General features: G+C 38.3%; 3 protein-coding genes across 5 annotated transcripts; 2 read left to right on the forward strand and 1 right to left on the reverse strand.

The window, feature by feature from the left end:
• The first annotated feature begins 740 nt into the window (after window positions 1–740).
• Window positions 741–7,998, forward strand: LOC136777587 (irregular chiasm C-roughest protein-like). Its single transcript, XM_066734004.1, has 6 exons — window positions 741–1,817; window positions 2,374–2,503; window positions 4,506–4,705; window positions 5,565–5,891; window positions 6,232–6,762; window positions 6,873–7,998. Exons 1-6 carry the CDS (start codon window positions 1,460–1,462, stop codon window positions 7,436–7,438), a joined length of 2,112 nt encoding a protein of 703 aa, XP_066590101.1. The 5' UTR covers window positions 741–1,459; the 3' UTR covers window positions 7,439–7,998.
• A 1,012-nt stretch (window positions 7,999–9,010) lies between these two features.
• sau (Golgi phosphoprotein 3 homolog sauron) lies at window positions 9,011–11,435 on the forward strand. Its single transcript, XM_066736822.1, has 4 exons — window positions 9,011–9,736; window positions 9,809–10,055; window positions 10,124–10,299; window positions 10,590–11,435. The coding sequence occupies exons 1-4, from the start codon at window positions 9,488–9,490 to the stop codon at window positions 10,836–10,838; spliced, it is 921 nt and encodes a 306-aa protein (XP_066592919.1). The 5' UTR covers window positions 9,011–9,487; the 3' UTR covers window positions 10,839–11,435.
• A 1,228-nt stretch (window positions 11,436–12,663) lies between these two features.
• Window positions 12,664–15,107, reverse strand: LOC136779270 (damage-control phosphatase ARMT1-like). 3 transcript variants are annotated; one of them, XM_066736808.1, is made up of 7 exons: window positions 14,921–15,107; window positions 14,582–14,734; window positions 14,424–14,529; window positions 14,096–14,343; window positions 13,847–14,029; window positions 13,371–13,773; window positions 12,664–13,295 (listed from the first exon to the last, which is right to left on the reverse strand). In XM_066736808.1, exons 2-7 carry the CDS (start codon window positions 14,683–14,685, stop codon window positions 12,951–12,953), a joined length of 1,389 nt encoding a protein of 462 aa, XP_066592905.1. In that variant the 5' UTR covers window positions 14,686–14,734; window positions 14,921–15,107; the 3' UTR covers window positions 12,664–12,950. The 3 variants fall into 3 exon arrangements, with proteins under 3 accessions (XP_066592905.1, XP_066592897.1, XP_066592886.1); XM_066736800.1 differs by having other exon boundaries at window positions 14,810–14,965; XM_066736789.1 differs by lacking the exon at window positions 14,921–15,107 and having other exon boundaries at window positions 14,582–14,800.
• Between the last annotated feature and the right edge of the window lie 162 nt (window positions 15,108–15,269).

The raw sequence follows: 15,269 nt of genomic DNA on the forward strand, positions 1-15,269 counted from the left end.
TATTTACAAAGAGATCAACAGACTCGTTGAGAGAGCCTCACATATCTTACTTCGAGTACTGTACGTATACGAATAAATAAACACGCAGCACGGAGATTGAATGACCCTAGCTCTTATTTACTTACTATTAGCATTCTTTTGGAACACGACTTGGAGAGTAATTGCGAGGGAAAAAAATAGATTTTCCTGCGTACTATCCCACACTCGCTCCCCTCGAATTTCGCATAAGCGCAGGGGAGTGAATTTTTTCTTGAGAAAAACTGTTGTCTCGTTGTGCGTAGGAAAGGAAAACTGCTATAAAATTGCATAGTGGCCTATAGAGAGGGGCTGGCCGGAGAAATGGATGAGAAAATATTAAAGGAGAAGGAGTCGTCCCTTCGGGTGGTGGAAAAGGGGAAATAATATACATATAGTGTAAAGAGCGTATATCGGAGAGCAAGAGCAGATGGGCGGGCAAAGCGGGCAAAGCTTGGCGTAGCGTGGCATAATGATAACACGCTCGAATAATAAGGAATAGCAGGCATAGCAGCGGAGGAGACAGGGTTGGATACGCACGCGTGGGTCCGGCCGCGTTTGGTTTGGTTTCGTTTGGGGCTCGTCTTCCGCTTACAGTCCTACGGTGGTCGGTGACTACGGTGAGCCGTGAGGCCGGTGACGGTGAGCGCCCACCGCGCAGCCAGCTCTGTGCTCAGTTGCCTACTTGCCTCGGTTCCACCGTGTGCCTCCAGTGGCCTCCACCATTCTGCTGCGGCTGCTACTCGACTATGTGCTATTAGTCGGTGAGCTAGCTTAGCTCGATAGTCCGCTGCTTCGAAAGGATAACTCTTTTGGAATTCTTATCGTTTTAAGAGGCATCGTAAAATATATAGTGGTGCCACTAATTTACCTGTATATATATATATATATATATATTCTTTACCAACGGTGGCGCCTCACGTGGGGGTGGACTTTACAACCTTTTCAAATCCACTACTTTTTGCTATATATATACACAGTTTTGCTCACAACAGTCACTTCCAGTGTTGTTTCATCCTAGAGAGTGCGTTTCGCTTGATTATATTACAACTACGAGCTATCAAAGTGAAAGTTTTCGTCGAACGAACGAACATTCCATTGAACCTCGCGATGACAGTGCGCGGAATTTAACGACTGCAGACGCGCGCGCGCGCGATATTACGTACGGAACACAAAAGAATTGTTGTCAGTGAGATATCGCGTGAAAGTCAGCTCCACTGTTTTTCTTTATGCTTTATTATTCCAGAATCTCGTCGAGGATATATAAACAGGAGAGAATAGGCAAAAACCACGTGTTTTGAGTTGAGTTTCAGGTTGAGTGTTTGTTGTGTGCGGGCACATGAGTGGCGTTGAAATCACCTGCAATGTCATGTCCTCTGCAGTAATAATTCGTGCAGGAATTTTTCAAAGGAAGGCGCAGCCTGTCTATCGATTATAATCGATCATGTTTGGAATAGTTTTGTGTATAATTTTGCTGGTGGTTGGAGGTGGGAGGGGGGAGCAGAGATTTTCGGAGACTCCTCCTGAGCACCAGGAGGTGTCTTCCGGGGACGACTTGCAGCTGCGTTGCAGGGTCCAAGATAAGAGAGGCCACTGTATTTGGCAGAAGGACCGGAAACCGGTGGGCATGCATCCGGATAAATATGAATGGGCGGCCAGTCATCGCGAGAATGACTGTACCTTGCTGATCAGGCGGGCCTCTCTAGATTTCGATGACGGTTTCTGGGAATGCCAGGTGACCCCTGGTGATTTCACCAGGCAGGACGCTCTTACTTCTCTTCCTTCACGATTACTGGTCAGGGGTAAGCGTATATACGTATTGCGAAAGAAAAATTAGCGTTAACGATCCTACTCGTGTCGCTTGCTTATCTCGAGTCATTACCAAATGCATTCTTAATTATGCTAATTCGTTTAAAAGGAATTCTTTCCTTTCTTACCACGTCTCTATCCACTATATATTTCGTAAATTCTATTCTGTACTATAAATCGCGGCTCGCGCGCGTTCTTGCCACAAAACAAACGTTCCGTTCTACTTTCTTCTGTGTAGCTATTATAGCTTCGCAATCGCAACACCTTCCTACTTGCCTTGGAATTTTTTCCTTCTGCTCCTCCCTTCCTTGGCCGTGTACTCAAACTTCCTAAGAGGTTTACTCCGTGGTTTCTAATCTACCTTTAATTTGTCCTAGATGATAATAATAATAATAATAATAAAGAGGAAACAGAGTATTTCTCTTTAATTCGAAAATTTGGTCTCTCTTTGCACGCCTGGGCAGCTTTGCATGTACGACACAGTCGCTTGGCTTAAGATTTTAGAAAGCATAGCGTATACACGTTTTGCTGGAAAAAATTGATTTTCAGTGAAGCCCAGGAAGCCACGCTTGGAGTTCGGGGGGACCATTTTAAATAGCGCCCTAACACTTAGGGAGGGACAGGAAGTGACCATTTCCTGCGTTTCGAGATATGGAAACCCACCCGCCGTCATAAAGTGGTAGGTGAATGATATAGGTGTATGTACACAACACACACATGTATGTATAACAAGTATTAGAAGAATTTAGAATTAGATTGAGATTCAGCGAACCGTGAAGCTAAAAAGACGATACTGCGCATTGGCAGGCAGGGCCCTTTGCTGCATAAACGCTCGTTACGGCCTCTTGACTCCCGCTCAGCTATACGATTTTCATGTTTTTAAATCACGTGCTGCAACTGCTTTTCCGCGAAACAAAAAGCAAAGCGAAGCAATTGGAATACGGGACGAAACAAAGGAATTTTATCCATTGGAGCAACAATGTTTATATTTTTAATCTTTTTTTTTGCTTATGAAGCGAGTAAACGTTTTTTCTTATTACAAGCCTGTTTGGTCTCCTTGTTTTTGAGCTGCAACTGTTTTCCTAGAAATTAACTAGAATGTAGAAGAAAATAAGAGATTTTTAATTTATCGGAGCAACAATACCAACATTTTTTATATTCTTGTGTAGCTAATATTTGTTTTTGGCCAAAGAGCTTTAATAGTTTTCATATATTTAACCTGCAATTATCTCTCTAGATAACAAATCTAATAAAAAACCAAATAAAGGTATTTATTTTATCGGAGCAACGATATCAACATTTTTAAATTTTCTTACATATAATTATTACCCATTTTTGGCCAAATAGCCTATATATAGTTATCATATTTTCAAACTACAACCGCTCTCTAAAAATCAACCAAACAATGGAGAAGAAAATAAATGAATTTAATCCATCGAAGAGCAGGGATATCGACCTTTTTTAATTTTCTTCCTTTCGCAACTGTAATAAGAAAAAGCAAAAGAGGAGAAAAGAAAGGAATTTGCTGTAGTGGAGCAAGGATACCCTGCACATTTTAAACGTTCTCCCCCACCCAGCTATATAAACGTCTATTTTTGCCAGCTAGCCAATGGCCGCTTTCTTATAGCAACGTTGCAGTAAACGCGATATAATGGAACTTGTCCGAGGAACGCAGAGATCTTATTAGTAGAAAACGTGGTCAAGATTCAAGCCTCGCTGTTTCTTTCTTATTATTATGCAGAACGTGCGCGCGCGCGCGCGCGCGCTGCTGAGAAGCACAAGATGTATATCTCTCGCGGGGGGTGCCGCAGCGCGCAGGCTCGTTGGAGCCTTTCGGTTTAGCCAGATATTTCGTACAGCCGGAAACGCCGTTCTCCAGGAATATCAATGAGGCGAGGCGAGGCGAGGCGAGCAAAGAATCAGCATTTCCAAGAAGCGGACTGCGATTGTTATGGAAGCTCGTAAAAAGGCAAATTTACTCTTACGAAAAAGAGTAATTTTTCGTGAAGTAGCTGCAGCGTCCTTGAACGGAATAATTCAGTGGAGGAGTGGAGTTTTCTATGGCTGGAAAAATTCATGGGGTTTAGCCCCCCGCGGTCAGTTGGCGCGCGATCCTCGACCAATGGGAAGGAATGAGAGAAAGAATGAGAAAAAGAGAATGCTGGCCATTCTTTTACGAGCAATAATGGGCGTGCGCGCTCCGATGATTCTTCGTTTCTCTCCTTCCGAAGCGCGTATACCCGTTCGCTCTCACCATGTAATTATGCAGATTATAGCTATGGAAGCGAAGAAACTAGCCGCGAGCATAATGGTCTCCTGCATGTGAATCACTCGAAGCGAGAGGAATTAGCGAATTCTAATCGATCTCTTGCGGAAAGTTATATATATATATGTACTATATATAGCTGTGCTGCTTTTATTTCATTTTATTCCAGTGGGAAAATGTGTAAAGCGGCGGCTAGTCGCTGCCGCATGCAATGGATTAGAAAGTCCTGCAGCTTTATACGTATATATATATATATATATATATATATATAGGTACCTAAATGAGCAATCGAATCCACGCCCCGTGCGACTGAATTTTTTCCCACGCGAGATACAATACGTAGTAATATGCCGACTATACAAACTATTATTGCAGCTTATTTACGCAATGTGCTTCAAGCAGAGTGCTTTTTCAGGTTTATCGGCGACAGGGAAACCGAGGCCATGAGAGAGCAAACCAACGCAACGGAAGTGGACAGTCCGAAAACCTGGGCGGCCTACAGTTTATTGCGGGTTCGTGGTCAGCGAGAGGACCATGGCAAACCAATACGGTGTTTAGCTTTGCATCCGTCTAATTCCGAACCTTCGACGGCCCAATCTCTTCTGGATATTCAGTGTAAGTGTATTTGTACACTGAGGAAATGGATTTTGGATTTTAAATGTATTTTGTGGTTAATGGTGTCGTTGAGATAGGTATTTGTAGTTTTTGTGAGGAATTGATGGAGTGGAAATTAATTATTTGAAATTAATCCAAGTTAATTAGTTTACTCATGCATAAACTCGTTAATAACGAGTCGACAGTTGTGATATTAATTAGGTTTTGTCGTGAATAGCGCTATTGAGATACTTGCTAAGTTTTAATTAGTGACTGCATGATTAATTAAGAAAAATTATTTTAATCTAATCATATTTCATTCATTAAATTTAAACTCATTAACCCTTTCGGTCCCGATGGGACAATACGTCCGAAACTAAGTTCAAAGGTCTCCACTGGGAAATGAGTACACGCAAGACAGCTTGCATTGTGATCCACAATGGGACGTTATATTTCAAACTCCTAAAATGATGTCAGTTGGTCAAAGTTTTCCAAAAGAGGAATGTTTCAAATACACTTGTGACAAATGTGTTAAAAATACTAATAATAACATTTTTAAAAATATAAAATAAATCAGATCCAAATTGGTTAATATTTAATATGAAATAACTGTTCATATCAAATAAATATCCATTACTATCTAGTATCTGGTAAATACTATATATAGTAATATTTATTTGAATAAAAAATTTTCTTTTTTACGCATCCACTTTAAAGTATTTACCTATATATAATTATTATATGTAACGTATATTATAATGATAAAAAATATGGTGAGAGAATTTCTCATTTTCTATGGCATCCAAAAAATGTATATATATAATTAGTACTGCGAGGTATATATACTATAATAACTGTAGCATTGGTGAAAACTTTTCAGATTCGCCGGAGGTGAGGATCGAAACGAGTCCTCGTCTGGACGCAAAGGGAACGCCAGCATTGGAGGACTCGTCGAGTTTCGTCAGCCTTAGGTGCCTCTCCGACGCGAATCCTCCGGCTACGATCAAGTGGTTCAAGGATTCCGTTCCCATAACGGCCAGCAGCAACGTCGCTCCTCTGGAGAACCGCGCTCAGCCGAATAACACTTTATCGGGATCGGAGCTCCGTTTCGAACCCGTGAAAAGGGAACACGTTGGACTTTACTCCTGCAAGGCGATCAACGTCATTGGCGAGAGTCCACCGGCAAACTACATCCTTGACGTACAATGTAAGTTATTTGAGTTTAGCCCCTGAAAGAATTTCAACTTGAGGTCAAAACAGTATCGGAATATTAAAAATCTTTGGCACTATAAAATTAATTAGAATAATATATTATATTACTAGTTAGATCGACACTAATTAAGTTAATAAAATTTGAATTTCATCTCGCAAAAGAAGCAATATATATTCTATTTCTCCATTGCAATTTTATTTTTACAAGGTAAGAATTCAGGAAATAGTGCATAAAATATGACCTTTGACCCCTATCAGTGCAAGAGTTAATTTTAGACTTTCACGCGAGAATTAGTATAACCACGTGTTTGTATCGATAATCGATTATGTTAAAGATGGTCCAGTGCAGCTCGTGCCGAGCAACAAGCGGGACCAGGAGAACGGAAGTGCGGTGCAGACGCAGCAGGTAGAGGAGACCGCGTTGCTGGGGACGGAGTTGGAGGCGTTCGTGTGCGAGGATTTCGAGGGTAACCCGGAGCCACAGTACCGATGGGTCCACATCCGTCCAGGCGGGGTGACGGAAATGATCGAGAACCGCGCGGTCAGGAGGAAAGAGGGGCGGGAGGGGGAGGGGGGACGGAGGCTCAGATTGGAGAACGTAATGTGGTCGGACGAGGGGGAATATCGATGCGTGGCATACAACGTGATCAATGGAGTGAGGAGGGAGCACCCGAGCGAGGCTCGCTACGTCCTTCACGTAACTGGACCACCGGAGATCCAGCTGAGACCATCCGCTGGAGAAAAAGGCTTCTACGAGTCGATCGGTTGGTCCGGCGAAGCTGTGCACCGGCTGAAATCTCGCTTCTGCTCGCGACCACCTCCGAGACTGGTCGCGTGGCAGTGGGGCAACACACATATAAGTGCCGGTGAGTTTATTGTGGTGTTTATAGCTATATATATATATATATATATATAATAGTATACGGTAGTTATATATATAAATATATAATACTCTGTTTACACTGGTGTAATTCAGGTGAAAGTATCGACTCGAAGTACGAGGCCCTACCGCTGGAACCCATAATCGAGAATAAGATGCTAACAAATTGCTACTGGGCGAAACTCGAGATCAAGGATCTCCTGAGGGAAGACGGCAGGATGTACACGTTGGTGGTGGAGAGCGAGAAGGGCAGGGATTCGACGAATATCAAATTGACCGTGCGAGATCCGACCGAGATGAGAGTGATCGCGGCCGCGGCGGCGGTTGGCATGCTTTTTCTACTGCTGCTCATCTCCATAGGCGTCTATTCTTTACTGAGGGTCAAGCACCGTAGGTACTTGACGGGGAGAGGGGGGGAGGAGGAGGAAGAGGAGGGCAGCATCGCCGCGGACGCTTTCTACAACAATCCGGCGATGGACCGTCAAAAATCGGCCAATCCCCCAGTCCACAAAAGTTTCGCGAGGAAATCGAATCCCGAGGGGGGCCTCGCTGCGGTAATGTACGATTACGACCGCATCACGAAACAGTCGAGGGCCATGAGCCCAGAAGCCTTGAAAGTCAGAAGAGCTCCAGCCGTGCTCCAGCCACCCACGATCGTCTGAGTCATCTCACGGATAATCGCTCGCTCGCTGCGCGGCGCGGCCACCCTAGCTGAGCTGCCTTCTTAACACACATAACGAGTCTGGATTCCTCAGATAGGCCAGCCGCAGCACCAACGAAAGACTGCCTTCATCGAAATCGACCTTAGTATATTTCAATGTCTAATTCTTTTCTCTATATTTATCTCCCTCACTCAAACTCACTTAAGGCGATTCCTCTGCTACTCCGTCGATAAGATTTTTTTTCTTCCATTAAAATAATAAGGGACCAGCACGATTCACCCTCCCACACACACACACACACACGGACGGGAGTCCCTCGACTGAACTGCTCCGTAATCACTTTAAAGTTTTCATTACCATCGATTTATTAATTCATGCCGTTGCGACAATTTATTTATTACTGTTTCCATTTGTTATGTATTGTGAATCATCACACTGCAAAAGACATTATCTCTTATTATAGTTTATAAGCAAATGCGCGAATTCTTCGCGCTAACGTCATCCAAAAATTATTTCTACCACTTATTGTTAGTCGATATATGTTATGTAATTTAATACAATTTATTAGCTTAATTATATGCGTTTTTTTTCGTATATATATATATATATATATATATATATAGTTAATAAAATTTTAACGAGTGTTTTTAATTTAAGTGTAAGTACTTTGCTATTTTAGGAAAATTTTTAATGAATTTAAGTTGTATAGTATGTAGTATATATTTTAATTATTGTACGTCGGGTTAAATACATTCTCATGATTAATTGTTGTATTTTGCTGTTCCTTTTTTTCTATTCGCTCTGATGGTATGTGACCAACGGTTACTAGGGCAGAAGCGCGAAATTTGAATTTTATGCCTGCCGCTTGTCTTCTGCTGCAGAGAGAATTTTCTTATTTGCGGAGCTGGTATATCTGTAGTCGATAAATATTACTTAAGCCAGTAACAGCATCATTTTATTAAATGTAATAGTGTTTGTTTTTTGACCATATGCAAAGTTTTTATTCAGTTGTAATCATAATTATTACACCTAGATAATATTTTATCCGCACACCAATAGTAGATTTTAAAATTTATCTACATCATAAATATTATACTATTTATTGCATACAAATTTCCTTTATTATATACATATTTTTACTTTTTCTTAATAATTGTGCATTGTTTGCACTCAAACGTAATGATAATAGAGTGAGAGAACGTGTGGCTGTTATACGAAAAATATAACTTCATAACTTACAAAAATCAAAGTTAGGCAGCGTTGATAATGAGCGATGATTGTAAATTGTAATGCAGTCGATACACGTTTATAGTTTACACATTCTTATTTCGTTATTAATTATTGCATTGGAGTGGTGTGCATGACGATTTTGATAATATGCTGTTTCTTTTCTTACACGACGTTTAAACAAATAGGCGGGAAAATGGGAAAATGGTGGGACCAATGAAATATAGGTGCACTTTCACCACGTGATTCTGCTCTAGCTTTTTCTCTTTTTCACGTACGCTCTTCCGAATTAAAGTTAGCTCTCTACATTAGAATATACAATTCACGGAAATAAGCGGTAAAACGAGTGACGTCCTACAGTCCACTGTACTGACTCCTACTCCGACCCGACTGCCGAAGAGAAAATTTGGCGATTGTAGCGACTGCGGTCTGCGACTGGCAAATGGCAATCGGCGAGAAAACAGTCGAATAAAAACGGGAGCCCTAGGGAAGAGCCATCGGGAAAAGTGACAGACGGAAGTGGAGTAACGAAAGTTTCAGGGAAGAAGGCATATCTCTTTTCTCTTGAAATTCACGAGAGAGTGCCACGAGCGCAACCAACGGGGAGATAAAAAAGCAAAGCACTGCGAGTGTGCGTGTGAGAGAGAGGGGACTGGTCAGGCCATCTTGAAAAAGATATGTCGTGTCTGGAGAAACGTCAACAAAATTCTGTTTATTATTTCACCCATGCCGTCTCTGTATTTTGAGCCTGTCTGATTCGTGTTTTTGTGAGAGAGATTGACAAATTATAAGAAAATAGGAGAACGTCAGTGAGCTGTCAGGATGAATCGCAGTGATGGGCTGGTACAGAGGCGCCGAGTGGTTAACAGCAGCAGCAGTGGTAGTGGATTTGGCCAGGACTCGACAGAGCTTAGCAGTCACGGTGACAAGGCTTCGGCACATGGACTAGACAGTGATGGTTCTTCACAGAAAGATCTTAATTGTAATCCCACCGTTGACGATGACTCCGACAAAGAAACTCGTCTTACACTTATGGAAGAAGTCCTTCTGCTTGGTTTAAAGGATAAAGAGGTTCGTGTTTTAACTTTTAATATCACCCGTATACATATCATAACTCACTGTATAAAATGTACCCATTGTCAGGGTTATACTTCCTTCTGGAATGACTGTATAAGCTCAGGTTTGCGTGGCTGTATATTAGCAGAGTTAGGATTCCGTGGAAGAGTAGAATTGGAGAAAGCAGGGATGCGTAAGAAAGGTCTTCTTTCAAGAAAGCTACTATTGAAGAACGATGCTCCTACTGGAGATGTGCTTTTAGATGAAGCTTTAAAACATTTAAAGGACACGGATCCTCCAGAAACTGTTCCAAGTTGGATTGAATATTTGAGTGGTATGTTTTTGTATAGGTGGACTGCTATTTCTCATTAATCTAATCTTATTTGCTTTTATAAATCTTAGGTGAAACATGGAACCCATTAAAAATACGTTATCAACTTAAAAATGTTAGAGAAAGATTAGCCAAAAATCTTGTCGAGAAGGGAGTTTTAACAACAGAAAAACAAAATTTTTTGTTGTTCGATATGACTACTCATCCTCTTACTGATAATGTGGCTAAAAGTCGTCTTGTTAAAAAGGTGATTTGTTTTTAATTACACATACAGAAGCTCATTTAAATGATTTCCCCTCATCCAATTTTTGAATAACACATGTCCTACAACGGTTTAATTTATACAAGTAATATCTTATCTCCACCCACATATATATATATGTATGTATGTATATCTTACATAGTCTATATAGATAAGATATATTTAGTAGTACTGAACATATATTTATTATGTGCCTAGTTGTACAAGTCCACAAGTGTTTGGCTAAAGACTGATAAAAAAAATTAATTTTTTCCACTCCAAATTTTTTTTTATAGATACAAGAAGCTGTATTAGGCCGCTGGGTTAATGACGCAGGCCGTATGGATAGGCGGATCCTTGCGCTAGTAATTTTAGCTCATGCAGCGGATGTACTGGAAAATGCATTTGCACCATTATCCGACGATGATTATGAAATAGCGATGAGACGAGTACGGACCCTTTTAGATCTTGACTTTGAAGCGGAAGCTGCCAAACCAAATGCAAACCCGGTACTTTGGGCAGTTTTTGCAGCATTCACCAAGTAACACTGTATCTATACATTATGAACTTTAAGAGAAACTATTAAGGGAGCATTACTGCAAGAGACAGGATGAGATATTCTATCAGTTTGCTGTAATCTCTAAAAACTAGTATTGTAACTACAATCATTGCATAATTGTTCAGATTAAATCTGTGAACAATCCAACATGTTTCAGAGAAGACATTAGACACTACCATTAATATGACTTTATTAAGCCATTTGAGTTATGAAAGGAAAGAAAAATGAAAAAGGTCTTGTGATACAGTGCCATGCTTGAGAAAGCTTTATGCATTATTACTCAACAGTGACAAACAATTTCAATTTCTGGCGACTATATTATGCATAGGTACCATGAAAAATCCTTAAAGTATCATTGTTTGATGCCAGTAAAGTACACTAAAACTTTACAAGAATACTGAATAGCGTAATATGTACTTTTCCTCTACCCTTTATACAGTATTTTAAATTTTTAAGAATTTTTCTTATAATCTTCAGCTGTATTAAATATACAACAGCGTTAGATTTTTTTACAACCACTATTCACTTTTACATCCCGTTAACAAATTTCGATGATTTTTGCGTGTCCTCTTTCAATTTAAATTCGAATTCTGAGCACTTACCGTTCGTTTAAAAAGGGATCAACTTACGATACTTTTGTAACTAAGAATGTGGACATCTCTGAGCTGGTTAGTATGTATATGAAAGTATCATTGGTAAAACATTACGACCGTTTTAATTATTGAATGATATTGTGTTATATTGTATATACATACATAATATATTAAATATTTTAGTTTTCAATTTTACTTTATTTTTTTGCATTATACAGCTAAAAGTGCAATTCTCTTCAGGAAAATTCTATGTTCCCTAATTTTTTATCTTATAACGAGATTATACGATTCTCTTGTAAAAAGAAAATCAATGTTTCTTTGCAAAAAGACTTGGTTTGAAATATTTTTATTTCTGTTGTACAATAAGTTTCCATTTGTAATAAGCGATATAGTCAATAAAAATTATAATTTTCTACTTAATCATTAATCTAAATGATCATTACGGTATATTAAAACTTGCTGGTCAAGTGTAATACGCATGTGTGGGCATTTATTATCGTAAATTTTAATTATACATAGGTACAAAAGGCAGAAGATTATTTCTTACATCTGAGGAATTGGCACAATTCGATCGGTATATTTAATGACTAAACATTGTATGCTGTACTGCCACTTTTTCTGTGATTGGTTTATTAAATTATACTACTTTTTCATGTTTTGAATAGGTCGAGAATCTTAAAGGAGACATAATTAAATTTTAATGGTTCTTATCTAGAATGTGAACACATAAATAATGTAGACTTTTTTATTGTAACGAACATTACAAAATGTAGAAATTTACTCCATACTTTTAAAATATAACTTGAGCTCCTGTTAGAATTTTCAGTTCTCACTTTTATAAAAAAAAATTGCATTACAATTTATGAATGGATAGTTGTGCACAAAACGGTTTTTCGTAGGACTGATGAAATTGTGTGCTAAAGTAAATAAAAGGAGAATGTGGAATAGTGTATAAAAATTAATAATGTAAACTTTATAAATGCTATCGGCAAGCTGTAAGTATTAGAAAATAGGAAATATAACTGACAAGTGATAAGTGGGTGAGAAATGAGGTTTCAATAAATTATCGTTTCGTATCGCTTAATATAGATTGTAGCCAATACTTGTACAAACATTTCTAGAGAAACAGAATATTACTCGGTATGTAATAATAATTAATGGTTAAAACTATAAGCTGATCTGTATTATTAAGTGTATAAAAATAAAAATTCAAGTTAGTACAATTTAAGGATCCTAAAGAATTCTTATTTATTTTTCACAAGAGAAGCTTACAGTAATATTCTTGTATAAAACTAAGATTTGTGCATACTGTGAATTTTACTGTAACATAGATGTTACAAAAAGATGCACACTGATATGTTGCAGAAATGGTTCATCTTATAAGACTTATTAATAAAGTTATAAGTCATATACTAAATCAATATGGCACAATGAAGATATGTACAATGACTCTTTTAAAAGTTTAATTTTTTATACATTAAATTTTATCTGACATTTATCGTTCTTTAGCATTGACAAGATTCATTAGTATTAAACTCAATTAGTCCGTACTGACCAGTAACCAGCCAATTTTCATCTTTGGCGCTTATTTCTTCAGCTAATCTCGGTCTTAATCCGGCAACAACATCAGACTTTATTGTTCTAAGACTTAAGATGTTTGTAGGATTGAAGTCCCTAAGTGCTTGGATAAAAGGCGTAGTGTATTCCCAGTTTATATCGCTTAATAATTTTCTATAATTTAAATCGCCTTTAAAAATAACTAGTTTTGCATCTGAGAGTTTAGCATATAACACCTTATCTTTTTCTTTCATTTCTGAAAAGTCATAAGGCTCTGTCCAATAAAGTTCCTCCTAAAATTATGAAACAACATTCAACAGAAATCGTATAAATTCGTTAAACAGTATTTAATACAAGTAAAATATTACCTCAATGGTCCATTTATTATCCCTCACATAATCTTTTATTAAATTACCAAACGATTGTAATTCGGGTACATCCGATGTGCATAAAGCGTCAATCGTCCAATGAATGTCACTTTTAGTGGCATCACTGACGTACCAAGGATACTTTTTCACGTAAAATCGGACTTTATCTGCCAAGTTATGTTTAATAATAAATGCTGCTAAAGAAAAATCAGTGAATAGTTCATAGCCTGCATTATCCAAAACTATATCAATAAAGTTATTATCAGCTGTAACTTCTTTGGTTAAGCATTTCCAGCCATAAACCGTATTATCTACTAATATATCTTTATCTAAAGATTTTAATAGATCTACTGGATCACCAGTTTGGTTGCTTGCAGCTCCTGCACTCAATGATAAGTCACACCTAAAGTAAAATGTATAATAATTTAAACAACATCCAAAAAGTATTACAAAATTTATTACATGTTAAAACATACTTGTTTCCCCATAAATTTAATTTCACTAATTTAATAAACGTATCCTTCATATTTGCTTCAGAGAGCTCATCAGAGTTTAATGTATTCATCACATATTTAGTAAGAGAAGTAATACTATCTAAAGAATTTGTAAATCCATCTTTCTTCTGCTCTTCAAATGGATCATATTGCTTTAGTGTTTTTCTGCCAAATCAAAACAAATCATAGCGTCTTTCAAGCTCGTATCACATTACTTTATTAAACACTTACGTTAAAAGAAAGAGTTGTGCCAATCTTCTGTACATATAACACTCACAATACAGCCAGATTGTATTAAACCAAGTTGGCGACCCACCCTCAATTTTGACCCTTTCCAGTAAATAAGAATTCCATACTTCAACATCATCATTAGGAACATCTACCGAGACTTGCAAAGGTTCTATGTTCTTATTAGTAGCAATTTCATTTTTTAATTTACTTATGGCTCCTATCACATCTTTAATTTCATTTGCAGCATCCTAAAATAAATTCTTTTGTAATACTTACTCTACTTGCAAAAATTAAATTACTAAGAAAGTATGTGAATTCTGAAGCATACCAATCCATAGGTAGCAACTATAGATTCCTTATTCCTACTCAAAGTATCAATAACTTTTGTCAAAATTATGGGTAGTCTGTCTTTAATGGTGACATAGGCGAAACTCCTGCAAACAGAATGTTAAATAACAGCAATCCTCATGGTTTTAGGTTACAAACTTTTTATAAATCCCGGAAAGTCGTTCTCCTACGGGAGTTGGGATATCCTGAAGATCCCGGATATCAACCGAAGAGGACTTTTGCTTCATTATTTGTCTTGTCATTAAAGCAATTGATACTCCTGATAGGATTCCAAAGCAAATGCTGGGACATCTGTAAGAAGCAAGAAAATCAGTGATCGCCATGATGATACTTTTCTATAATTATGCAATGCTTTGACGCAATTACTCAATATACTACTCGATTTCTTCATCTACTGATAGGCATATTATTGTGATATCCTGCAATGTTTTACTGCTCTTTGCTACTTCCAATCAAACACGAACTAACGTCACTCACCAATAATATCAACAGAAAAAGGTTAACAGCAGGCAAGCCAACACGGACAACATAACACTCAAGTCTCAACAGCTGATTATTGCCAGGGCACGTTCAGAATTACGCTATTTTGCACTGTATGTAATGTATGTCGCGGTCGCGTGGAGATCGGAGGTGTGCTGACTGCTGGTGTGAGCGCCGAGCGGTCTGGGACGATGACATTTTACTTTACCCACCCATTACCGCAATTTTTTGTCTACAGAGTTCACAGCACTGAGAGCACAAAGAGTGTTATTCAAGATAGGATCCATTCTATTGTATTTTAAAAGATTATTCAATTATAAATTAAGAAATGTTCAAATTCACAATA

The sequence above is a fragment of the Prorops nasuta genome, unplaced genomic scaffold (assembly GCF_024137725.1).
Source record: "Prorops nasuta isolate Cenicafe-Biocafe unplaced genomic scaffold, Cenicafe_Pnas_1.2 PNAS00002, whole genome shotgun sequence".
Classification (NCBI taxonomy): domain Eukaryota; kingdom Metazoa; phylum Arthropoda; class Insecta; order Hymenoptera; family Bethylidae; genus Prorops; species Prorops nasuta.